Here is a 26,283-nt window from a genome sequence, read left to right as displayed (position 1 = left end):
ATGTGCACATGCGTGCAGGTGCCCTGGGAGTCCAAAAAATGTTTGATCCCCTGAAGCACAAATTGCAGTGGTTGTGAGCCACCTGACATGGGTGCTAGGCTGAACTCAGGTCTTCTGTAGTGCACACCCTCACCCCCTGAACGAGCTAGCTAGCTCTAAAGCCAGTTTTCCTGAGGTTTCAGCAGTGCTTGTAATAAAATGGTCTATTGTATTTAGAGTGCTCCAGGTAACACCTTCATGTTGATCATGCGACCAGGGGGGCTTTTCTCTGCAGCTAAAATGTTGGAAGCCATGTCATAGGAACAGCAGATGACAATTAATATTTAAGGTGTCAGCCCACCAGGAGGAAAACTCTCTGATGGGAAACCTCGTTAAGGAAAGGCAATGAAGCTATAGACTCTGGAATATCTTTTGCTTGTCTGTAACTTCACATTTGCTATTGAGATTTCACTTAGCGGCTATGGGGAGTTCCCCTTTGCCTGTGTTGTAGTGTGTTTATCTCATGAATACATCCCAATCTACTGGACATTTGTGGACTGTCTAGAAGGTGACTCCTTCTTAAGCTGTACTGTCTAATTGATATCAAGAATCTTACCTTCTACAGCTTTAATGAATAAAAACGACACAAAGCAATGCTACATAGTCCCTCTGCCAAGACAGCTGTGCCCTATCTTCAAAGTAGCTTTAGATTAGACCAGGTACCTTGCTAATGGTTTTAAAGATAAACTATTCCCAGCTCACAAGGAATATTATTATAATATTAACAAGGCTATTATTAGCCAGCTGTTGGATTTGTTGAACTAAGGCTAAAGGTGCAAAGCAGCCTAATTGCTGTGCCAGTCTCTCTTGCTAGGTTTGGCTAATAACCTGGGACAGTAATTAATTCTCTGGACAAATTCCTAACCTCAGTTCTATGATACAGATATGTAACCTGAAGACGCAGTGCTCAGTCGTTTATGTTGGGTCCTGAAATTGCGCAGGGGAAGTCTCAGGCATATAGGACACAATACACAATTTCCTTATTTTTCTTCGACACCTTGCTGGTTTAGTTTTATAGCTCCTTGGAACCCTTTATAGACCTCCTCTCTAGATAGATAACAAAATGACTGATTCTTTCTGTGCAGCTGACTGAGAAAAAGTGTTCCTTCCTTGCTCTTCGACAAGTTACTTAGACTTATTGCATGTGAGTTGTCAGGGTGACTCTATTATTATTATTATTATTATTATTATTATTATTATTATTATTATTATTAACTTAAGAAATGAAATGTGATCTTAAAATGTGACTCCTATACTGCCTGAAAGTTTTTGCTGGGTATTGTAAGCTGCAAAGAACGGAGAAAGGGGGGACATCATGAGAACAACTTGAGAGAACAAAGAAGAAGTCCGTCAGGAAACTGTGTGAGTGTCTCCCCTCCTAGCCCCCTCAGATAAGAAGGTCTCAGTTTGTGCTGCACTGTGGACCTTTCCCTCAGCCCTGTCCGCAGCCTAGAAGCTGCTCTTCTGGGCTGTGAAAGCTGAGCAGCTGGAAAGCAGCCTGTTGATGAGGTCATGGTATCTGCTGTCCCACCTGAGAGCTGAGCTGTAGGCTTCATCATACCCAGCTGCACGATACACACAAGTTTTCAAAGCTCTGGGAAGAGCAGAAGTCTTTTCAAAAAATATTTTCCCAGTGCTAGGGACCAAACTCAAGCCTCACGTGTTAGGCAAGCGTCTACCACTGAGCTCCATCTCCAGCCCCCAGGTCTTTCTCTTTTGTGCCACTGGAGACTAGAGCATTGTAAGCTTCACTGTAAGCCTGTGGTCCTAGGATACTGTGTGTCTCACTGTAAGCCTGTGGTACTGCCTTGGGTAGCTCCTGAAGACTTGAAAGAAACCCGAGCACGCCCTGTGAAGGACAGACAGGACCATGTCCTACCTGGCTTCCAGCTCTTCATCCTCTATCTGCCTCTGCTGAGCCAGTGCTGCTTGCTCGAGCCGGTTTTCCTTTATCTTCCCCTTGAGCATCTCCTCACGTTTGTAGGCGCTGAAAAGCACGCTCACAAAGAAGACATAGAGGTTGTTCACCCATATGTTGAGTTTCTCTTTCTGATCATCTTTGGGTTTTTCATATTTCTCTGCAATGGAGTGAGTTAATGTAGACATTAGGATGTGTGGCGATGCCACGGCAGCCTGTGAGGACCGAGGAAACTGCAGAACGCATCCGCAACAGCTCGGGGGAGCAAGTCAAGTGCACAGCGGCCCAGGGCAACTATCAGTCCTGCTTTTCCGCCACCTCCCGTGTCTTTCTTTTTCTTGAACAGCAGAAATGTGTTTTTGTTGTTGTTGTTTATTTTGCTTTGTTTGAGATCGGGTCTCTCTGCGTAGTCCTGGCTGGCTTGGAACTCGCTCTGTAGACCATGCTGGCCTTAAACTCACAGGGATCTGCCTGCCTCTGCCTCCTGAGTGCTGTGGTATTAAAAGTGTGTGCCACCATGCCACACTTTTTAAAAAAAAATCACACACACACACACGATCTATACAGGGGAAGGGTGTGTGCACATGTGAGTGCAGGGACCTGCAGCATACAGATTAGGGTGTAACAGTCCCTGGAATTGGAGTTACAGGCAGCTGTTTGTGGAACTCTACTCTGGTCCTCTGGCAGAGCAATATCTGCTTTAAAAATTTCTTTAGGAGATTTATTTCCTATTAGATTTATTCGTTTTATGTATAAGTGTTTTATCTGAACATATGTGCAGCACATGAGTGTGTGGTGTCCACAGAGGTCTGAAGAGGGCTTTGCATCCCTGGGACTGAAGTTACAGGTGACTGTGAATCACCATGTGGATGCTGGGAATTGAACTCGGATCCTCTGTAACCGCAACAAGTGTTCTTCACCATTGAGCCATCTCTCCAACCCTGAGATGTGTGTTTTTAACCCAGGAGCTCTCTCTGTGCTCCCCTGCTCTTTAGTAAGAATGTCTTCGTCAACGTGTGGCAGACATCATTTTTTACATTCACTTTTGAGACTTTCCAAAAACTTCCTAGACCTGAGTTTGTACCAAATGTCATACTTCAGGTTACAACTTAGTAAGTTTCATATTTATGAAATTATTGTGTTACTCGAGAATAACAATGCATTCTTTTGCCAACATAAATGCCATTTTTTGTATCACCTGTTGAAGTGAAGACCTATCAAGTTAGCGTCATCTTATGATTTCCTCAGATGTGTAAAACATGTGAGGAGAATCAGATTCCCAGACGGTACTCTGACCCTCATGAAGTGAGCGGGCGGGATGGGCAGAACTGCGAGAGGCTCTCTAGTGGCACCTCCATTCTCAGCCAGACTGGCATTTAGATATCTGGGACAAGTCCACGATACCATCTGTTCCTGCTTATTCAGAGCCTGAGTGCCACTAAGATAAGAATAGCTTTGTTTCCAAGAGAGCTCTGGCTTCTAGAGACCTGCAAATCCAAACGCTTCCCAGGACCAGCCCTCCTCCTTCCCTTTCTTTCTAAGATAATAGCTGATTCTTTCCGATCATCATAATTTTTCTGGTCTTTTTAGTGTGGGGTTGAGATGGTTGTGTAGGCCAGGCTGGTTGCAAACTCAGCATGGTGCTGCCAAGGACCGTGAAGTCCTGGTTCTCCTGCCCACACCTACCGAGTGCCAAGATCACAGGTGTGCCCCGCCATACCTGGTCACTTGTAGCTTTGAAGCAATCCTAACTTGTCAGTTGACAAATTTTAAAATTTAAAGAGTTGGTGCTGGGCTTATGTCTCAGTGCAATAGTAGGCATTTTGCTAGCTCATGTGACAGCTTGATCCCACCCCAAGAGTGGCAAAAAGAAAAGATAATGCAGAGAACGGAATTATATGCAAACCAAGACTCCAATTACTAAAGTCAAAACAAGTCTGAAAATGAAGAATTATTGCTTCTTATATTTCCACTCAACTGAGACGTCTAGCTAGCAAACATTAGTCACAACCATGCAAATGAAGTCATCAGATGAAGTGGGACTATGTGGGCCAAGAGACTGGCCTTGACAGTAGACAAACCAGTAGCTGTAGGTACAGGAGCTGGCACACAGTGGGTGCTCAATCACTGTCAAAGGGCCAGAGGTGCAGGGCAAACCAAGATACAGCTAGAGCTGAAGATCAGTTGCTAACAAGTACTCTAACAGTGCAGAGCAGAGACGCTGTTCCAAAAACGAAAAGCCGAAGTAGATATGACGAGGGCAAAGATGCTTGCCACCTAGCCAGATAACTTCCGTTTAATCCCTGGAACCTACACGGAAGGAGAGAGGTTCGTCGTCCTGACCTCCACACACCCACTGTGAAACACACAGGCCTACATAAACAAGATAGTCACAAGACAAAAATTTTACAAAGGCATTAATTAGGTTTCCCTTTAGAACTTTCTGTTCTGGAACTGTGTGTCTTGGTCTGGGAAAGGTTCTTGCTAGGTATAGTCCTCAGAGAGGATGGTGACCCAAAGACAATGGTGATGGAGGAGGGTCATCTGTCTATGTGTTACTTTTTTGGTTAATAAAGAAACTGCCTTGGCCCTTTACTAGGACAGAAAATTAGGTAGGTGGAGTAGACAGAACAGAATTGTGGGAGAAAGAAAACAGAGTCTGGCAGATGCCTCAGGCAGATGCCATAGCTCTCATCTCTGAGATGGACGCAGGCTAAGATCCTTCCCGGTAAGACACCACCTCGTGGTGCTACACAGATTACTAAATATGGGTTAAAGCAAGATATGAGAATTAGTCAATCAGAGGCTGAAACTAATGGGCCAGGCAGTGTTTAAATGAATACAGGTTCCATGTAATTATTTTGGGTAAAGCTAGCCGGGTGGCGGGAAGTGGCCCTCTGCCGTTCCCATCGCTACACAAAGGAGACAAAGAGGGGGTGATGCCCGGGGGCAGATTTCTGGAGGCTGCTCCATCCTCAACACAGTCTTGATGGAGGCACAGAACAGCCACCACAAGAGCCGGCAGCTGTGAGCAGCCGTGACCTAAGGGAGAGCATGGGAGGAGACACAGAAGCCTTTCATCAGCAAGGGCAGAGGCGGCACCTGAGTCTGGGGGAAACACTGGACAAAAGAGAGCACACGTGTGTGACTTGTAGCAGGGGAGATGCATGTGTGCACACGGCTGGGAATGAATCATTAATGAAGGAAGAGACAGCCTGACCTCCATGTGTGCAAAGCAATATGCCAAGAGGACAGAGCCGAAAGAGAGTTCCATGCGGTGTGCAGTCTGCTACAGAGTACAGTCAGGAAGGGAGGGACCGCAGGGCCTGCGATGTCATGGGACCTAGGCTACAGGCAGCTGAGTGGCTCAAGGACACAGTGGAAGAAAATCCCCAGTGTCCCCACGGCAGAGCTAGGGAGGAGGAGGCTGGAAGCCCCCAAGAGTGCTTGTCCAGCATGCACGAAGCCCTGGGTTTGATCCTCAGGTGTAAAACAGGTGTAGTGGCTTATGCCTCTTAGCCTAGGAATTGAGAGATGGAGGCAGAAGGGTCAGAAATTCAAAGTCATCCTTAGCTAGCTATAAAGTTAGAGACCAGCGTGGGGTACACAAAACCGACTCTCAATAAGTACATTTTAAAGAGGGTGCAGGAGGCTGTGGGGGTGCACACCCTCAATCCCAGCACTCAGGAAGCAGAAGCAGGTGGCTCTCTGTGAGTCTGAGGCCAGCCTGGGCTACACAGTTGAACTCCGTCTCAGAGCGGGAATGGGATGAGACTGTGTCTAGAGAGAAAAGCTGACCACTGTGGTGTAGCCAGCAGTGCTGCCCCGCGCTAAGAGGGAGCTTCTAGGGCCTGAGGAGGCCAGGAGGGAGCTGAACCGGAACCATAGGGCTGGTGCTGTAGCTTGTGTTAGAGTACGTGTCCGGTTCACGTGAAGCTCAAGGTTCAATCCTGAGTATTGTTCCCTGCCCCCCAGAGCCAGAAGATGCCATAATGGTGCAACCAGGAGAATGGTTAGTGAGCCCAGTGCGCTCGGTTGCGGCACTCACCGTGTGGGGACATAAACACCAGCCCTTTTCCTTGATTCTTGAGGTTCATTTTGGAGTCTTTGTCCTCACTTAGGGACTTCTTGAGCTTGGGCTTTGAAAAAAGAAAGAAAACCAGGAAACAGTTATTCTGCAGCATTATACACTAAAACCAGTCTTCTATGTTGTAAATATTCCGGGGGTTGTTGAGAGGCTCTTCTTCTTTTGCTTCTGCTGTGTTTAGAGGCATTCCAGACTAGCCCTAGACTTGCAATCCTCCTGCCACGGCTCGCAGAGAGCTGGGCTTACAGGTATGCACCAACTCGCCCAGCTATAGCGTTATAGTCTCATTTGTTTGCTTTCTCCATGTAGCCCCTTCTGGCCTCCAACTCAATACGACAGCCCACGCTAGGGTGAGGCTATTCTTGTTTTTGTGTTGAGCTAACTTAACTTTTATTTTTTGAGGCGAAATCTCAAGTGTGTAGCCCTGGCTGGCCTTGAAATCTCTGTGCAGACCAGCATGCACTTGAACTCACTCCGTCTCTGCCTCCCAGGTACTGGAGTTAAAAGTGTGTATCACCACACCTGCTTCATCTTTTGTTTCTGAAATTATAAAGTATCTTATTTGGATGTGGGCTCTATACCAAGGTCAAGGTTCAACCTGGCAATAGTCTGCTTGTTGGCAGAGTCTTAAGATGGCCTGGGCATCACATGGTGAGGGACAAGGAGCTAATTTGGCTGTTTTTTCACTGAATAAAATATTGTGGTTTGGAGTCAGAGAGCCGGCCCAAAGGTCAGGAGCACTTGTGGCTCTTGTGGAGGACCTGACTTTAGTTCTGAGCATCATATTAGCTGCAGGACATCCAGCACCCTCTTCTGGCCTTGTGGACACCCACACTCACAAGTGCACACACGTACATAATTTTAAAATATTGCATTTTGGGGTGGGGGTTGGAGAGATATAGCAGCACTTGTGACTCTTTCAAAGGACTGAGCACACACTTGGAAGCTCATAACCATCTATAACTCCAGACCTAGGGTTCCAGTTCCCTCTTCTGGCTTGTGTAGACACCGAGCACATACAAACACACATGCAGGTGAAATACTCATACACATAAAAATAAATTAAAAACTTTAAGTTTGGGCAGGTGTGGTGGTACATGCCTGGACTCTAAGAATTTGGGGGGGGGGGGTAGAGGCAGAAAGACCACGAGTTCACGGCCATCCTTTCTCACATAGGGAACTTGAGGCCACCCTGGGACAGACCTTCTTGAGAAAACCAAACACACATACTCACCTGTAGTGATATTTTGTTTGTATTTTAACAAATAAAGCTTGCCTGAAGATCAGAGTGCAGAGCTAAACCACTAGAGGCCAGGTGATGGTGGCACACACCTTTAATCCCAGTATTTGGGAGTCCCACGCCTTTAATCCCAGCACTAGGGAGGTGGAGACAGGAGTGATATGGCTGGGTAGAGAGAGGAATATAAGGCGGGAGGAGACAGGAGCTCATTGCAGACTGAGGATGCAGTCTGAGGACAGGATTGCCCCTTCGGTATGAGCACTGGTAGAGGTGAAAGGTCTTTCTAGTAGCTGGCCAAACCGCTTTTCTTTTTTTTTTTTCTTTTTTCTTTTTTTTTTTTTTTTGGTTTTTCGAGACAGGGTTTCTCTGTAGCTTTTTTAGAGCCTGTCCTGGAACTAGCTCTTGTAGACCAGGCTGGCCTCGAACTCACAGAGATCCGCCTGCCTCTGCCTCCCGAGTGCTGGGATTAAAGGCGTGCGCCACCACCGCCCGGCTCCAAACCGCTTTTCTGATCCTTCAGCTTTCACCCCCTAATATCTGACTCTGGGTTTTATTTATGAAGGCCAATTAGAATTCATGTTACACCCACCCCTATATAATATAGCTCAGTGGCAGAGTGCTTGCTAGCATGGACTAGGCCTGAGTTCAAGTGCCAGCACCACAAAATAAATATTAAAAAGCAACAACATATAAATAGGTAAAGGTGAAGTGTTTAAGACAACCACACCAACCAAACAAACAACAGCTCAATTTGTGTCATTAAAGGAACAAATAACAGTTTGGTTCCAGCACCTACTGGAAAGTTGTGTGCGCGTGGGTGGAGACCAGAAGACGCCTGGTAGGAATCTCCTCTCCTCTCACCATATGTGGGACTCGTGGGCAGCTCAGGCAGGCAGCTTGGCTGCTGCGGCACTGTCCCTGCTGAGCATCCCCTCCCTAGAGTGTTAGCGGTCACATACATGTGGACGCACGCATGCTTCTGTCTCCATCTAGAATTCACCCCTGCCCCTGGCTTTCTGCTGTGGTCGCTTGCGTGTTTTACCGGGCACTTGAAGCATGTCCATAACCAAGCTGTAACTTCCCCCCTCCAATCTCAGCTCTGAAGAGTCTGGTCTTCAACATTATACTGAAGCCTAACTTTATTCTCCTAGGCATCCAAGCCAAAGCTCCCAGCTCACCCTCACCTTCCCTTTCCCGCCAAAGCCCCTTGGTCCCGAGCCCTCCTCCCATCCTTTACCATGATGCTTCTGAGAGTTTCCCAACTGATGTGTCAACGGGGAAGCCGGAGAGTCTGCTAAAGGCTGTGCTCCTCCGATGGCTCCCCCACCCCCCATCGCACTCAGACCTAGCCAGACCTTTACATACTCCTGCAGTGGGAGCCCTCCGGCTCACAATGACAGATACAGATTCTAGAATCAAACCACACAGGCACAAGCCCCCAGCTCCACAGCTTGCTGGGGCTGGGACCACAGGCAATGATGTAACCTTTCTCGCTCCTAGAAGTAACAACAATGCCTGAGGTTCATCTGAGGCTTCTAAGTGGGCTGATCCCTAGGAAGTGTTGGGCACCTGGCAGGGCCCTGAAAATGAGGGTTGCTGCTATTCACTTCCTCTACTCAACAGCAGCCTGTGAGGTCAGCGGGAGATGGAATTCCTGCCCTGGGCGGTCCTCAAAACACAGAAGGGTGCTCTTCACATAATGGCTACGTGGTCAGGACATGGTGAATTGTAAATGCTCACCTCTGACTTCTTGATCTTACTGCCAGGCAAAGCTCCTATCTTGTCAGAAGACGACTTGGTACTGCTGAAGTGGACATCAGAATCACGGCTCGTGATCGCACTTGGGCTCCTGTGGTTGCTCTGAGGGAGGAGAAGCGTGTGAGCTTATGGTTTCCATGGACGTGTGCACACGAGCGTACGCATACACGTGTGAGTCTTTAGTGAGGTGTCACTGATGTACGACAACCTCACTCCAAGCATGTATCCACATCTGGGAAACATCACCTCAGACAAGACAGTGAACACACCCACTACATCCAACCTTCCGGACCTCACTCCGCAATCCATCCCATGACACTTGGCACTCTCTACTTTTATATAAATGTGATCATACGTTAGGCACGCCCTTCCTTTTGAGGCAGGATCTCATGTAGCCCAGGTTGATCTTGGACTCAATATATAGCAGAAGAGAACCCTGAAGTTCTGATTCTTCTGCCTCCACCTCCTGAATGTTGGGAATAGTCATGCACCACCACGCACCAGCATGCTCCACCATGCCTGATAATATGAAATGCTGTCAGCATGGGACACCAAGCCCCTGCTTTCCCTTTCACCTATCCACGTCTTTATATTTATGGCTGGCTCGCTGCAGCATCTGACAAGGCTGGTGTATGCCTCTGTCTGGGTGATTAACTACATTCCACTGTTTGTTCTGTTCTCGATTTTCATTTTCTTTTCTTGCCATCTTTTTCTATAATTTACTTAACTTTATTTTATGTGGATTGGTGTGAAGGTTTCAGATCCCCAGAAACTAGAGTTACGTGGGCGCTGGGAATCGAACCCGGGTCCTCTGGAAGAACAGCCAGTGCTCCCAACCGCTGAGCCATCTCTCCAGCCCCCATCTTTTTAGATGAAGCATTTTTTTTAGAAGATTTATTTTCAAGCATGTGTGTATGATGTCTGGATCTCTTGGTGTGAGACCAGCCTGGTCTACAGAGTCCCAGGACAGCAAGGGCTACACAGAGAAACCCTGTCTAGAAAAGAGCAAAAACAAAAAAACAAAAAACAAAAAAACACGTGCTGGTTGTTTTGTTTGTTTTTTGAGACAGGGTCTTACTATGGAGCCCTGGTTGGCCTGGGACTTGTTATATAATATAGACCAGGCTGACCTCAAACTCATAAAGATCTACTTGCCTCTGTCTTAAAAAACAACCAACAGGACTGGAGAGATGGCTCAGAGGTTAAGAGCACTGATTGCTCTTCCAGAGGTTCTGAGTTCAATTCCCAGCAACCCCATGGTGGCTCACAACCATCTATAATGGGACCTGGCACCCTCTTCTGGCCTGCAGGCAGAACACTGTATACGTAATAAATAAATAAAATCTTTTAAAAAAAAACCTAAACCAACAAACAAAAACAAGGTCTCATGATAGCCCAGAGTGGCCTTGAACTCATGTCCTAGCTCAGGAAGACCTTTCCTGATCCTCCTGCCTTTACCTCGTGAGAACTGAGATTACAGGCATGTAATCATATATATATTATATTGTAATATATATTATATATATATAATTGTTTTGATTATTTAAAGCCATCAAACTGGTGACAGTGGTTCAAACCTGAAACGGCCTCAGTCCCCACTTTGTGGCACTGTTTTGAAGGCTGCACAACCTTAGGAATTAGGGTTCAGGGGACAGAAGTAGGTCACAGGGGCTGGCTGCTGAAGGTTATATATACTTCCCATTCTATTCAATGAACAAGCAGCTACTGCGTGGTTCTGTTACCACGTGACTTCCTTGCTAGGATCAACTGAATGAAGCTCCTCTGAACCTATGAGCCAAAACACACCTGTCCTCCTTTAAGTTACATTTATTTTAAAAACATGAACGTAGCCCACATAAAGGCCTTTGGAACATGGCTAGAGTCTTTTTGTTTTCCTGTTTTGTTGTTGACAACACAGGCATGCGGTAATTTACCACTTTCTTACATTTCGTTTCTCTCTCGATGTTCTATTTTCCCATCAATTTTAAGGGATAGTTTTTCTGGATATAGGTTTTTCAAATAAACTTTTATTTTACACTCGCACAAGCAGACAGAGACAAGCAGTACCCATAGGGAGCCTAGAGAATAGCATTGTGGACTCGGTTCTCTCCTCCCACCATGTGGGTTCTGGGACTGAACTCGGGTTGTAGGCTTTGCAGCAAGAGCCTTTACCAACAGAGTCATCTTTCTGGCTTGAATAGAGAATTTTTGCTTGATGTTTCTTTCTTTTAGCATTTGTGAATAGAGATTACTCTCCAAGGTCTTCTGGCTTCTAAAGATTCTGACATGTAATCTACTAGTCTCGCTATGGACCCTGAGAATGGGACAAGTTCCCTCTTACCTAGACGCCATGGAGGCTCTGTCTCTCAACAGTGTTACTGTGATGACTCAGTGTCATCCTCTCAGGGGTAAGTCATCCTGTGTGGAGTTCTCTGATACTTATAATATGACTTATTAAATGTGGGATGTTTCTCTCAGTGTCTGTGCTGCTGGGGTTCTATTTAGGAAGTTGTTCCCTGTGCCAATGCATTCAAGTGCACTTCCCTCTTTCTCTTCTATGAGGTTCAGTGTGGCTGGATTTATGTTGAGCTCTTTGATCCATTTGGACTTGAGTTTTGTGCATGGTGATAGATATGGGATTTGCTGCTGTGAGATCATTTATTGTCTGTGTTTTCGTTGATTTAGCCAACTTCCTTGGGTTGGAGTTTTTCTTCTAGTACTTTGTGTAGGGCTGGGTTTGTGGCTAGGTATTGGTTAAATCTGGTTCTGTCTGGAATATATTGTTTTGTCTGTCTATGGTGATTAAAAGTTTTGCTGGGTGTAGTCGCTTGGGCTGGCATGTCTGCATAACACCTGACCATGACCTTCTGGGCTTTGACTGTTTCCACTGAGAAGTCAGGTGTAATTCTGATAGGTCTACCTTTATATGTTACTTGGTCTTTTTCCTTTGTAGCTCTTAATATTCTTTTTTTATTCTGTGTTTTGATTATTATGTGGCAAGGGGACTTTTTTGATCCAGTCTATTTGGTGTTCTGTAAGCTTCTTGTATCTTCATATGCATTTCTTTCTTTAGTTTGAGAAAGTTTTCTTCTATGATTTTGTCAAATATATTTTCTGTGCCTTTGAGTTGGACTGCTTCTCCTTCTTCTATCCCTATTATTCTTAGGTTTTGTTTTGTCATGGTGTCCCATATTTCCTGGATATTTTGTGTTAAGCTTTTGTTATATTTAAAGTTTTCTTTGACTGATGAGTCTATTTCCTCTACTGTATCTTCAGTGCTTGAGATTCCAAGCTGGGTGTGGTGGTGAACATCTTTAATCCCACTACTGGGGAGGCAGAGCAGGGGGGGTTCTGTGAGGTCCAGCCAGCCAGGCTACATAGTGAGACCCTGTCTCAAAATAAATAAATAAAAGACTCTCCTAGCTGTTGGGCTCAGGGGACCACTAGAATGTCTCTTGTGGCTCCAAGTGAATGTCTCAAATGTCAGAAACCCTTCAAGTCTACTAACATGAAACCCCCACTAAAAATATGTCATATCGCTGGACAGTGGTGGTGCATGTGGATCTCTGTGAGTTCGAGGCCAACCTGGTCTACAGAGTGAGTTCCAGGAGAGGCTTCAAAGCTACAGAGAAACCCTGTCTCAAAAAACAAAACAAAACAAAAATCTGTTATATCTTAATTTCCTTATAAACCATGGTCCTCCCCCTAAGTCCAGGAAGGTGAGCAACCAAACTGACAAGGCTCACAGTAAGCCCGTCCATGCTGTAGAGTTCAAGCTAATCACTGTTGTCCTTGGTTTCTCAGTCCTCCTCCACCGTCAGCCACATTTGGGGGGACCTTGGACTTAACATAGTGAAGGGAACCCTGATGTCTCTTTGGCTTGGAGAGGGAGGGAGTGGGGGTATGGGTGGAAGGGAGGGGAGGGGAGGGGGAGGAGGAGGGGAGGAGATGGAAATTTTTAATAAAAAAAATGAGAAAAAAATCACATATACACAACACACATGCATGCACACACTCACACACATATGCACTGTGTGATATGAGAGTTAGTATCAGTAATTAAGATTGAAATAAAAGAATGTGTGTTTGCCTCAAAAAAAAAAACATCAAAAAAAAAAAATAAACCATGGTCCTGCCTCTGCAGGGGTCTCACAGTACCTGCAGGCAACCCAATGCTCACGGTCTGCTCAGTGTTACACGCACATCCAGAACCTGTTTCTTGGCATCTTTGCTGTCAGGTGGGCTTTCCCCTCTGCACACCGAGCAAAGCATGTCCTGGTAGCTTGCCTGAGATTTTCTCAGCTGTCCAGCTGCTTTTCATACTGACCTTCACTGTGTTATTTCCACTGCTGTGACCAACACCAGGAAATATATTTCCACTAACAACAAACAACAAAACCACACACTCCTTCCAACAGTGAAAGACAATGTACACGTTCCCAAGTCCTAAGTTATCTCTTGGAAGTATATATATTGGAAGCTTGGGACAGTTTTGGTGAGGGTCTAACCGCTCCAGGTTGAAGTCATCCCTCGCTTTAGAAACTCTACCATATTGTCTGTCACCTGGTTGAGAATTGTGTGAATGCTGCCGTATCGGTTTCCAGTAGCATCATCATATGGAACTTTTAAATAGGATCTAGTCATCCGGTCAAAAATGCAGCAGAGTGAGAAGCACAAGAGAGCTTCAAAGAATTCCAGGAAAACCAGCTGCAACGACAGGAAGCATAGGGAGGTCTCATTGACTCTGACACTCCAGAGTGCACCAGGGATTGATTGGTGATTTGTTGCTCCTTCGGCATATGTGCTACACACGTGTACAATAACACATAGATGAATGGGGAGGCCAGAGGATGACGCTGGGTGTCTTTCTTTACTGCTCCCCACCCGGCTGACCCAGCAAGCGCTAGGGATCCCCCTTTCTCCCCCTCCCCAGCATTAGTATCACACGCATACACCCCCACACCTGACCTTTTTATGTGGGCGCTGGAGACGGGATCTGAACTCAGGCCCTCACGCTTGCACGGCAAGCACGTCACCAATGCAGCCATCTCCCCAGGCCCTTTCTAATATTAGTCTCTGGTTTTTGAGAAGGTAGCTGTATATACGCACATCCCACTTTTTTTTTTTTTTTTTTTTTTTTTTTTTTTTTTTTTTGGTTTTTCGAGACAGGGTTTCCCTGTAGTTTCTAGAGCCTGTCCTGGAACTAGCTCTTGTAGACCAGGCTGGCCTTGAACTCAGAGATCCGCCTACCTCTGCCTCCCGAGTGCTGGGATTAAAGGCGTGCACCACCACCGCCCGGCACGTCCCACTTTTTTATATACATAAAGCGTAAGACACATGCAGCTTGAACTGGACCTGCCCCATTTGTAGCGACGTTTTACAAACCTCAAGTTCGAAGTTGCTGTCGGTGCCGTCATACACAACAGGGTTGTCCTCCGCTATCACAGTCATGAATTTGGTCGCGGTTAAGTCCTTGTTTATCATCCTAAAGTCCTGTGAAAAGATGGCACCAAACACAGATGCCTCTAAGTGCACGTGGGTATAGATTTTAATGTCCACGACAGCAACATAACCCCTTGAGAAAAATGTATCAGAAGTCAGTAGCTTAAAAGCTGATTCTTTGGAGGTTGAGGTAGGAGGATCTGAGGCCAGCCTGGGGTACACAGAAAGACCCTTCTTTAGATAAGAATCATTGGGTGGCTGGGGAGATGGCTCTGTCAGTAACATGCTTGTTGTGCAAACGTGAGGACCCGAGTTCCATTCCTACCATCCATGTAAAAGGCCAGCACACAACGGCATATAATCCCAGTGCTAGGGACGTGGAGGAGGGTAGATCCACCTCTGCAGGGACAAATGACTGCTCTTCAGAAATAAATGAACACAAGGAAAGAAGGGAACAAACAGAGGTATAATATTTTACCCCAAAACATATACTTTTAAACACATTTCCCTATAGACAATAGGGTTTTGTCACTTTTCATATATATATAATTCTGTTATGTTCCTAAATACTCTCTCACTAATGTTTATTTCCAACTCATTCTTTGTATTCCCACAAGTACAAATTTAAAATATTATTGAACAAAGCTAGCAACAGTGAGTTTGAGAACATGTATACAGAACATGTCAATTGTTTTTCAAACTAATGACTTTGTTTTCTGTTTTGACACAGGATCTTACTATGTAGTATATATAGACTGACCTTGAACTCCTGATCTTCCTGCCTCAGCCTCCCAAGTGCTGAGATTATAGAAATTTAACACCATGCTTGGCTTCCAAAGTAATACATTTTAAAACTGCTGTTTGCTGAGCAACCATTTTTGTTTTGCAGTGCTGGGAACTGTTTGCCATAGGCAAATACACCATGAACAAGGTACAGTCCAGTTCTGACCAGCTAAAAATTTTATATTTATTTTATTTTCTGTATATGAGTGTTTTGCCTGCATGAATGTATGTGCACCATAGTCACACCTGACGCCCAGGGAGGAGGCCAAGAGAAGGCATCAGATCCCATGGAACTGGAGCTACAGATGATTGTGAGCTGCTGTGTGGGTGCTGAGAACTGAACTCAGGCCCTCTGCAGAAGCAGCAAGTGCCCTGTCACTGAGCTACCTCTCCAGCCCTAGTGTTGTCTCCTTAGTGATATTCAGGGCTGACAAGATGCCTGAGGGGTAAATGTGTTTGCCCGCACGCGCGCGCGCGCGCACACACACACACACACACACACGCACACGCACACGCGCACACACACACACATCCTGAATCAATAGTAGATACAAATACAAAGCAAGCACTTTTAAGATGCTTTTTGTCTCGTCCTCTCGATGGCCACATTGCTCAGGGCTTCCTTTCCCCGTTCTGGGAGCGTGCCAGGCACACATCCCTGTGCCCTTACCGTTTGCTATCTGTCTCCTTCCTGTAAAAGGAGACTTGTAAGCATTTGGTGGCCTTGAATGGTCTCCACAGATCTTCACCCCCTTAATTATGTAGCATTGATTTATTTTAATTAAAATCCAAGTACCTATCAACATAAAGGCAACATCCATCCTAAGAGTTATTAAGCTCACTTTCAGCATCCAGAGGAAATACCTCATCTTCATTGTTAGCTCATAGGGCGGGGCTTCGTTTTGTCTGCAGTAGGTCGTGTAAATCTCCCAGCACTTATCGATATAATTCATTGAGTAGAGCGTCCGCTGCTGCTCACTGAATAAATGACCTAAAAATACAACATCCAGAAGTGATTACAGGGCTGGGGAGATGGCTCAGCGGAAAAAAACTCTCTTGTGCAATCATGAGGACCAGAGTTCAGATCCCCAATACCCAAAAGGCATATGACATGGAAACCTGCCTGTAACCCTAGAGGCAGATGGGACTCCCGGGCAAGCTGGGTAGCTAGACTAGGATAAATATAACCCTATTATTTTTTGTATTTACCTTTTACCTGGCAGGCATGTGGATGAATGTTCTCAGTCATCAGTTTTGTAAAACACAAAAAGAGCGATGGGCTTCTGTTCCTATGATGAAAAAGATACCATAATTAATTATCCCAGGAGACGGAGCTTAACTTCCCTCTTCTGACGTGTGGGCTAGACATGACAAAACTGGCTTCTAACAAGTAGAATTAAGAAAGGGAAATAGAAGGCGGGCGGTGGTGGCGCACGCCTTTAATCCCAGCACTCGGGAGGCAGAGGCAGGCGGATCTCTGTGAGTTCGAGGCCAGCCTGGTCTACAAGAGCTAGGTCCAGGACAGGCTCCAAAGCCACAGAGAAACCCTGTCTCGAAAAACCAAAAAAAAAAAAAAAAAAAAAAGAAAGGGAAATAGAGTAAGTTTATGGCAGAGACGTCTACTGGCAACACTCTTCTCTGTGAACAGTAGTCATAAGCCACAGTGAAGTTAGGTGCCGCCAATACCGTTTTGTGAGGAGATGGCTCGGCTGGAAATGCCCAAGGACCTGGAATGCACACAGGGAAGATGTAAGAGCACGCGTCTGAAATTCCAGAGCTCTACAGATGGGGGACAATAACAGGAGGATCCCCAGAAGCTTGCAGGCCAGCTAGCGTGTGTACACACTGGCAACGACAAAGGGATCTTGTGTCAAACAAGGTGGAAGGTGAGGACTGATACCTGAGATAGTCCTCTGACTGTCACATGCACGCCTTGGCACACTCGTGCCTGCACACACACACATTACACACGCACACACACACACTACACACATACCATAAACATGCACAAAAAGATCTAAAAAGTTCAAACCTAATCTGCCCCAAATCTCTCACCTCACCTCAGTGTAATTGTGGCAAAAGATCAGAGTGCAAACCCAAATTGTGAGACACTTTACAAAATAACCAATGAACATTTTTTTCTTTTTCTTTTTTCTTTTTTTGGTTTTTCGAGACAGGGTTTCCCTGTAGTTTCTAGAGCCTGTCCTGGAACTAGCTCTTGTAGACCAGGCTGGCCTCGAACTCAGAGATCCGCCTGCCTCTGCCTCCCGAGTGCTGGGATTAAAGACGTGCGCCACCACCGCCTGGCTCACTTTTTCTTTTTTTAAGATGGGGAGGTTGTGAAAGACAGAGACTGTGTAACTGTCACAGACTGACAGACTGAGATACTTTGGAGGCAAAATGTAGCGTGAGCTCCTGGGACAGAAAAGCGACCACGGGAAAGGGCAACTTTTGGCTGGGGATGCAGCCCTGTAGTAGAATTCTGCCTAGCATGCATGGCCTCAGGTTTCATTCGGCACCTCCCATCATGTCTGAGTTCCACGACTCTGTGCAGTGCTGGGTCCTTGCTCTGGATGAATCAACTATGGTAAGAGGTTGGTGCTAGGGGAACCTGGGTGCAGGATACATAGGAATTCAATGTACTTAATGTACGCTTCTGAAAATCTAGTTATGTAGTTATAAGGCTATGTTAATATATATACATATATATTGAACTTATACATACAAACACATAGACAGACAGACAGAAAAACCAAGAAAGAGAGATAAGGTCTTATGTAGCTCAGGCTGGCCTTGAACTCATTACGGATGATCTTAATTTCTTTTTTTAAAAAATAATTTATTTTGTTGGGCAGTGGTGGCTCATACCTTTAATCCCAGCACTCGGGAGACAGAGATGGGTGGATCTCTGAGTTTGAGGCCAGCCTGGTCTACAAGAGCTAGTTCCAGAACAGGCTCCAAAGCTACAGTGAAACCTTGTCTCAAAAAAATTTGTTTTTGTTTTTTGTTTTTTTTAAAGATTTATTTATTTATTATGTATACAGTATTCTGCCCGCATAGATCCCTATAGATCAGAAGAGGGCGCCATACCTCATTATAGATGGTTGTGAGCCACCATGTGGTTGCTAGGAATTGAACTCAGGACCACTGGAAGAACAGTCATTGAGTGCTCTTAACCTCTGAGCCATCTCTCCAGCCCCTCAAAAATTTTTTAAATTATTTTTATGAGCAGTGATTGGTGTTTTGCTTAAAGGTACACCTGTGTGAGGATTTTGGATTCCCTGGAGCTGGAGTTACAGACAGCTGTGAGCTGCCATGTGGGGGACAGTGGCTCACACCTTTAACCCCAGTGCTAGGGAGGTGGCGACAGGAGCGATATGGCTGGGCAGAGAGAGGAGTATAAAGGGGAGAGACAGGAACTGAGCGTGGAGTCCTCAGGGTTCCTGGAGACACGATCTCGCCCACTTCTGTCTGAGGTAGAGGTAAGAGCCAGTGGCTGCTGTTTTGTTTTTCTGATCTTTAGGTTGAACCCCAGTATCTGTCTCTGTATCTTATTTGCGCTACATTTTCAGAACTAAAACAACTCAGATCGGGGTTCCCAACTTTTCATCCAGGACCCAGGCATTGTGGTTGAACTTCGCAGAAAAGCTCTGTGAAAATGACCATGGCTACTGTTAAAAAGAGGGTCCCCTGGGTCCCCTGGCGGGAACACAGACATGGCACTTACTGGGTCCCCATGCAGGGATATGCAGGGACGCAGACGTGGCACTTACTGGAACTCTTTGTGATGGATGTGGTGAGCCAACTGCAGGAGGTAATTGAGGAATGTTCTTAAGAGTATAGTTCTGAACGGAGAGTGGATTTCTTCGATTGGAATGCCATTATAGACTGAAAGAAAAATGTTGGTGAGATTGCTACTGTGCAGAAGAGCTCCAGTTACATTATGAGATATTTACAAGAGGCACATGGATCTCAGGGAGTTCCAGGCCAGCCAGGGCGGTTACACAGAGAAACCCTGTCTTGAACCCACTCCCCCAAAAGATAATTTCATACATGTATATAATGTGCTTGATCAAACACACACCCCCATTTCCTGCCCTCCAATTCCTCTCCTATCATCCCCATCACCAACTTCACGTGCTCCTTTTTAAAACCCACCGAGTCCCCTTAATGCTGCCTCTATGTGAGTGGGAATAAAACCATCTACTTGACTATGGTTAGCTGGTCAAGGACCACATCCCTGAGGCAAACTGACTCTTCCTCCCTCAGCAGCCATCAATTGCTAATGGCTCTTCAGCTAGGGGTGGGATTTCATGAGCCCCTCCCCATCTGTGTTGGAATCTGGGCTGGCTTGATCTTATGCGGGTCCTGTCATGCGGTCCCAGCTGCTGTGAGTTTGTATGTACAGTGGCCCTATCATGCCTGGCAAATTCCTTTTTACTGTAGATGTCCACTACCTTTGGCTCTCGGAATCTTTCCATTCCCTCTTTTACAATGACTTATAAGGCCATACACCCAATCTTGCAAGATTGTTATTAAAAGCCTCACGCCCACTGTATCCTTTTGTTTGTATGTCTGTTGGTTTGGGTTTGGGCAGAAGCGTTTGTTCCTCACACTGAGCCATCTCCCCATAATCTCTCTCACCACTTCTTGGCTTGTTTCCAGGTAGCAGTAACCAAGAGAGGAAGAGAACCTGGGATACTCACCACTTAGCACCCTGTCCATATCTGCAAGGGTGATGTTGTGGTGGTGAAACCTACAGTCCTTCAGAAATCTCCAGAAGTGAAGCTTGGTCATGAGAAAGGTGTTGTCCAGAGAGTGGTCACACCCGAGGCCGCTGTAGAAGCAGTAGATTCTCCTTAACTCCGAAATGTTCCTCAGGACTGCGAATTCTACCTGAAAACAAGGCCGCGCGTGGGACCCAACTGTGCCCATTAGAACAAAACTAAGAGGCTGGAGCCGATGGCTCAGAGGGCAAGGAGTCTGAGCTCAGTTCCTAGCCCCCACATTGGCTGGGATTACAGATATCATCTGTAACCCATCATGCACAGTGGGTTTCTTTTCTTTTTTAGATTTTTAAATGTTTACGTGTATAGATGTTTTTCCTGAACATATGTCAGTGCACCATAAGCACACAGCACCAGTGGAGGCTAGAAGGTATTGGAGCCACTGTAACGAGTTACAGATGCTTCTTAGCTACTATGTGGGTGCTGGGAACTGAACCTAGGGCTTCTGGAAGAGCAGCTCTTAACCACTGGGCTATCTCTCACATCCAACATAGTAGGCTTCTTTCTCCTGCCTCTTTTATTATTTTTAGATTTATTTATTCTATTTTCCATGCATAAGTGTTTTGCCTGCATGTACCTATGTGTACCATGTATGTGACTAGTGCAAAGGCACAGGATCCCCCTGGAACTGAGTTACAGATGGTTATGAGCCACCATGTTAGTGCTAGGAACCAAAGCCAGGTTCTCTCCAAATGCAACAAATACTCTTAACAGAGCCATCTCTCCAGTCCCACAATGGGTTTCTTGATTCCTAGGGAGTCCAGGATTTTCTGACCCCAGCAGTTCCTCTGACCCCACCTTCCACGAATGGGAGGTGACCACAGCCTTGGGCTTCAGTTGGCTCTGAGGCCCTAGGCACTGCCACTGAGTGCTTCCCTCTCACAAAACCTGCTCACTACAGGACTCCCATGCAGATTGAGATGGTCTAGACAGAGCCTCCCCCGGGAACACAGCAGACAAAAACAGTGCCTAAAATGTAAATGTATAATGGCAAAGGGGATTTACCTGCTTCTTTTCTTCTTCTTGGGTTTCCTCAGGGTACATGTCCAGCAACAAATTTAAGTCTAGTTCAATACTGGATCCTAACACAGAATGGCTTTCGCTGCCGTCCAACTTTCGTAGGGTCTCTAATGAATGAAGCAAATATGGGGGATGACCGTGAAAAGCAATGATAATATCCTTCTAATGTGGGCTGGAAAGAAGGCTGCTCTTCTGGAGGACCCGAGTTTAGTTCCTAGCACCCATGACAGGCAACTCAGAACTGTCTGTAGCTCCAGCTCTAGGGGATCCAGCACTTTCTTCTGGTCTCTGAGAGCACCCACAGACATGTACATAAATATAAATAAATCTTTCAAAGAAATCCTTTTGATGTCACATCAGAATGGTTGTTTTATCAAAATGTGATTGAAGAGTATTCAACAACCAGGCATTGTTGCACAGGCTATGCACCAGCCACCGAGGAAGCTGAGGCAGGAGGATTCTGTGTTCAAGACCAGCCTGTGCTACAGAGCGACTTTAAGGCCAGCCTGGACAACTTATACTCCTTTTCAAAATTAAAAACTAAGGGTCACTGTGATGGCTTAGTAAGGAAAGGTGTTTGCTGTCAAAGCGAATGACCTGTGTTTGATCCCTGGGACCTACGCGGTGAAAGGACAAATGGAGCCCCCCCCACACACACAAGTTGTCCTCTGACGACCACATGCATGCACACAAACAACAAATAGAGACATTTTTAGATTAAAAGTTCAAAAGGAAGGCGTGGAAACAGTTCAGTGGTAGAGCACTAGCAGTTCCCACAGTAATGCAGCTCAGTGGGTAGAGTGCTTGGCTCACACATAAAGCCCTGGTGCCATCTCCAGCAGCATATAAACTGGGTACAGTGGTGCACTCCTGCCATCCTAGCACTTGGGAGGTGAAGGATGGAGGGTCAGGAGTTCACGGTTATTCTTGGCTACTCAGTGACTTCCAGGACAGCCAGGATTACAAAAATGACTTCCAGGACAGCCAGGACTGTTACACAGAGAAACTCTGTCTCAAAAAGCAAAGCAAACAAACAAATACATAAATAAAAGATATTAGTTTACTTTCACCCACCAGGCTCCCTATCAGTACTGGCAGAAGATCCCCGAGGCGGCCGGCTCCTTTGGGAGACATCTGACCGACGGTCCAGGCCTCGTGTGTAATCGATTTCAGTTTCAAGGTACTGTGCAATGTGGTCATTGGAAAACAGACCTTCATACACTCGTCCGTTCTTGAAAGTTATCCTGCCCTGTGGAACACAATGTCAGATGGTGCGGGAGAGGTATTATTCAGTGTTCATCAGGGGAGTTTTCAAGGGTTTGGATGTTTTGAAGATATGTACTTAGACCACGAAGAATCATCCTCCGTTGGGTTTCACATCAGGGCTCCTCCTTCTTTCCTCTTCCTCTTTTTCTAATCTCTCTCCCCAAGTTTAATCACCTCCAGGCCACAGAATGAACTTAGTAAACTTTCTGAACGGCCAGCAGAGGACCCATCTCAGTAGGTACCAACTTCCCTGCTATCTGTCAACCCCAGGAAGGTAAGTGCTGACTGAGGTGGACAGATGACCCAGTTCAGCTCTGGGAAATGAGTTGCTTTTCCTTCTCTTAGTGGGGTGTGCAATGTGAAGCCTGGAATCACATGGGAGCAGGGCAAAGCAAGGGTAAAGCTGTCACGTGGGTAGCTAGGAAGGAAATGCTGACGTCACTGAGTTAATAGTGCAAGCCATCCCCAAAGCCCGCCTTGCCATATATATGAAAATTTAAGCTAGATATAACTTGCAACCAGCACCCTCATTTATTTGTATACACATATAACAAAAACTTATTAAATCATTTCTGATATCCAGGAAGCAGATAATGTTATAAATAGCTCTAAATGCATGTCATCACCTAACTAAAATAGTTATCTTTACAAAATGAAATGCAGCTTACCAGATACACCCCTCACCATATTTCCCCAGCTATACTCACCCTGCCATGCTTTTTGTTGGAAACCCATTCTCCCTCATACATTGCTCCACTGGCATAGTAAAACTTCCCATGTCCGTGACGGAATCCGTTTACAAATGCTCCTATGTATTCGTTTCTTAAAGGATACTGAGAGTTGGGAATTCTCTTTAGAAACCATGTGTATGTTCCAAAGCCGTTCTGAAAAGAAAGCACCTTGTCAGCATAAAATCCTCAGAATGCTCCCCTTTTACCTACACTCAGGTTATGGCAAAGACGCTGGTAATATGAAGGGGTAGAGCACACGAACCTAGAACCAGGGTTGGGCTCAGCTTCAGCTCAGCCAGCTGCTAGCTGTCTTTTGACCTATGGCAAATGATTTGAGCCCTTTATAGAATTATAAAACGGAAAGAGCGTCGCTCTTGTAGGTTGGATCAAAGCTGTGTGAGGCCATCGCAGAAGACTAAGTAACAGCAACTACCAAGTGCGGCTGAGAGCAGTAAATCTCAACTTTGGGTCTTGTTCTAGCTTGTCGTCTGTTGCCGAGATAAAACACCTCAACCAAAGCCACCTGGGGCAGGACGACGACACTTCAGGGAGGCGACAGTGGCAGACGTTTGCGGCAGCTGGTCGCACTGCAGCACTGCGCCCGCCCGTAGTCAAGGCAGAGCGCAGTGGATGGATGCGTGCTCAGCTAGCGTTCTCCAGTTAACCGAGTGCCGGTCCTTGGCCAGGGAACGGTCCCTTCCACAATTAAGATGGGTGTTCCCACATCAATGAAAGTATCAAAATAGCGTGTCCCAGGCTCTCCCAGAGGCCCATCTCACAGGTGACTCTAGATCCTGCGAGCCGGCAGTTAACGCTACCCATTACGTACGAGTTTCTTAGAGTAGTGGTGTTTCAATGTCAGCTGCCACACGGTATGGCTCTGAATAGCCCCGCCCACCTCAGGCTGTGACCCAGGCGATGGACAGGTGCCTACCTGGATGCCCTTCTCCCAGTGGCCAGTGTACTCCTCATTTGTGGTGAGCCACCTCATCCTGCCTTCCCCGTGGCGCATATTGTTTTCCCACTGGCCTTCATATATGTTTCCTGACTTGTAGCTGGGACCAAAGAAGCAAGTTATGAACAGACAACATTCGCCTTTAATGCCCTTCAACTCACCCTGAAATACTTCTCAGGAAATCCAACCCAGGACCCAGGACACTGCTCCCAGTACTGAAAACTGGCAGTACTTGGTTGGCAAAAAATATTCATATTAGGGAGTGAAATACTTCCCTTTATTAAAGAGTGAGGTTTCACATCTTTTAGAAACAACTCCTAGCGTGTTTGATTACCTAACATTTCACCACTAAATACTACAGATTTGGGGCATGTATGTGGTATGTGCACGTGTGTGAGCGGAGACCCACGGCTGACACCAGGTGTCTTCCCTCTGCTGTTTTTCAAATGTAGTTTTTTTTTTTCAAATTTATTTATTTATTTTGTATACAATATCCTGTCTGTGTGTATGCCTGCAGGCCAGAAGAGGGCACCAGACCTCATTACAGATGGTTGTGAGCCACCATGTGGTTGCTGGGAATTGAACTCAGGACCTTCGGAAGAGCAGGCAATGCTCTTAACCTCTGAGCCATCTCTCCAGCCCCTCCCTCTGCTGTTTTTCATCTTTATTCTTGGAGACATGGTCTCCCGCTGAACCTGAAACTCACCAATTTGGTGGGATAGGGTGTCTTTAATAAGTTTTAAGGATCTTCCTCTTTCTGCTTCCTTGTGCTGAGGTTACAGGCACATGCTGCTATGCCCAGCTTTTTTTTTAGATTTATTTATTTATTTCATGTTTATGAGTGCTCTGTCTCCATGTATGACTCTATGCCGGAAGAGGACATCAGATCCCTCTATGGATGGTTGTGAGCCACCATGTGAGTGCTGGAAATTGAACTCAGGACCCCTGGAAGAGCAGCCAGTGTTTTGACTGCTGAGTTATTCTCTTCCGACCCCTCCCCCACCTTCTTTTGAGAGAGGGTTTCACTGTGTAGCCCTGGCTAGCTTCGAACTCACTCTGTAGACCAGGCTGGCCTCGAGCTCAGAGCTGCACCTGCCTCTGCCTCCCAAGTGCTGGAATTAAAGGCATGTGCCATCATTGCCTGCCTATTCCCAGCATCTTATGTGAGTGCTGGGGATTTGTTAGACCCCATGCTTTCCTGGCAGGACCATTACCAACTGACACACCTTCCTAGCCCAGTAGTTAAGAGCACTTGCTGCTCTTCCACAGGACCAGTGTTCCATTTCCCAGCATCCATGTTGGACAATTCACAACCACCTGTAATTCCAGCTTGAGGAGACCTGACACACCCCTCTGGATTCAAAGGTACCAACATATATGTGCACACACATATACACACAAATTTTAAAAAATCTTAAAAAAACATATAGCCCTGGTGGGCATGAGGTACAGGTTTGTAATTACAGCCCTTGGGAGGCAGAGAAAGGAGACTCTGGAGTTCACGGTCAGCAAGAACTTGTACATAAAGAGCCAACAGGGCAGGGGCTGTAGCTCAGTGGTAGGGTGCTTGCTCAGCATGTCCAGGCTTTGAGTTCAATTCCTACACTGCCAAAAACTAAAATAACAACAAATGACTATCAGCTCACTCCAAAACCAAGCAAAAATATTGCTGTTCCTCAGAGAACATTCAGGAATGCGATCTGTGATGATTGCGGAGGACAGAGGAAGGCAGTTTCATAACAAGACGCTTAGTATGTTTTTCTGAGTTTCCCATAGAACGTTTTCATTATTATGGAGAGTCTACCCGGAGTAATTGAAAACTCCACTGTACTTGGACGGAAAATGTGTTCTCCGTCATTTCTGCACCTTATCTTTAGCCTGGGCGAGGATGAAGTGATAACCTCTAAAGGCTTTTCCACCCACAACCCCAATGCGGAGGGAAAGGTTGCACCTACCATCTTATTCCCCAGCCCTTTTTGATGTTGTATACCCAGTCTCCCTCATACCAAGAGGTTCCCTCTTGATTGTAATAGATGGAGCCCTAGAACAAACAATATTAGGAGAAATCAAGCCTCATGATGCAAATCCTCTTGGAAACATAAAGATCAGACATGCAAATCTAAGAACTATAAACTATGCAGAAGTTAGTGTCACAGTTTCCAGGACACATAACCCATGATGCTTTGGTTTTGCAGAGCAAGTGGGCTGGGGAGATGTGGGTAAAACTGCTTCCTATGCAGGCAGGAGGATCTGAGTT

At 46.0% G+C, this 26,283-nt stretch overlaps 1 protein-coding gene across 6 annotated transcripts in view; it reads right to left on the bottom strand.

The window, feature by feature from the left end:
- The window catches only part of LOC119824666 (radial spoke head 10 homolog B), a 65,927-nt gene that overhangs the window by 971 nt on the left and 38,673 nt on the right, over positions 1-26,283 (bottom strand). For all 6 annotated transcript variants that reach the window (XM_038344985.2, XM_038344988.2, XM_038344992.2 and 3 more), the window contains 14 exons: positions 25,982-26,067; positions 24,006-24,126; positions 23,048-23,224; positions 22,149-22,323; positions 21,060-21,181; positions 19,974-20,163; positions 19,041-19,155; positions 16,477-16,556; positions 16,110-16,258; positions 14,428-14,535; positions 13,606-13,749; positions 9,025-9,144; positions 6,006-6,096; positions 1,919-2,117 (listed from right to left, as the gene is read on the bottom strand). In XM_038344985.2, coding sequence (XP_038200913.1) covers positions 1,919-2,117; positions 6,006-6,096; positions 9,025-9,144; positions 13,606-13,749; positions 14,428-14,535; positions 16,110-16,258; positions 16,477-16,556; positions 19,041-19,155; positions 19,974-20,163; positions 21,060-21,181; positions 22,149-22,323; positions 23,048-23,224; positions 24,006-24,126; positions 25,982-26,067 — 1,877 coding nt within the window. The remainder of the gene's footprint in view (positions 1-1,918; positions 2,118-6,005; positions 6,097-9,024; positions 9,145-13,605; positions 13,750-14,427; positions 14,536-16,109; positions 16,259-16,476; positions 16,557-19,040; positions 19,156-19,973; positions 20,164-21,059; positions 21,182-22,148; positions 22,324-23,047; positions 23,225-24,005; positions 24,127-25,981; positions 26,068-26,283) is intronic.

The sequence above is a fragment of the Arvicola amphibius genome, chromosome 10 (assembly GCF_903992535.2).
Source record: "Arvicola amphibius chromosome 10, mArvAmp1.2, whole genome shotgun sequence".
Taxonomy (NCBI): domain Eukaryota; kingdom Metazoa; phylum Chordata; class Mammalia; order Rodentia; family Cricetidae; genus Arvicola; species Arvicola amphibius.
This window is presented reverse-complemented; position numbering and strand designations above follow the sequence as displayed.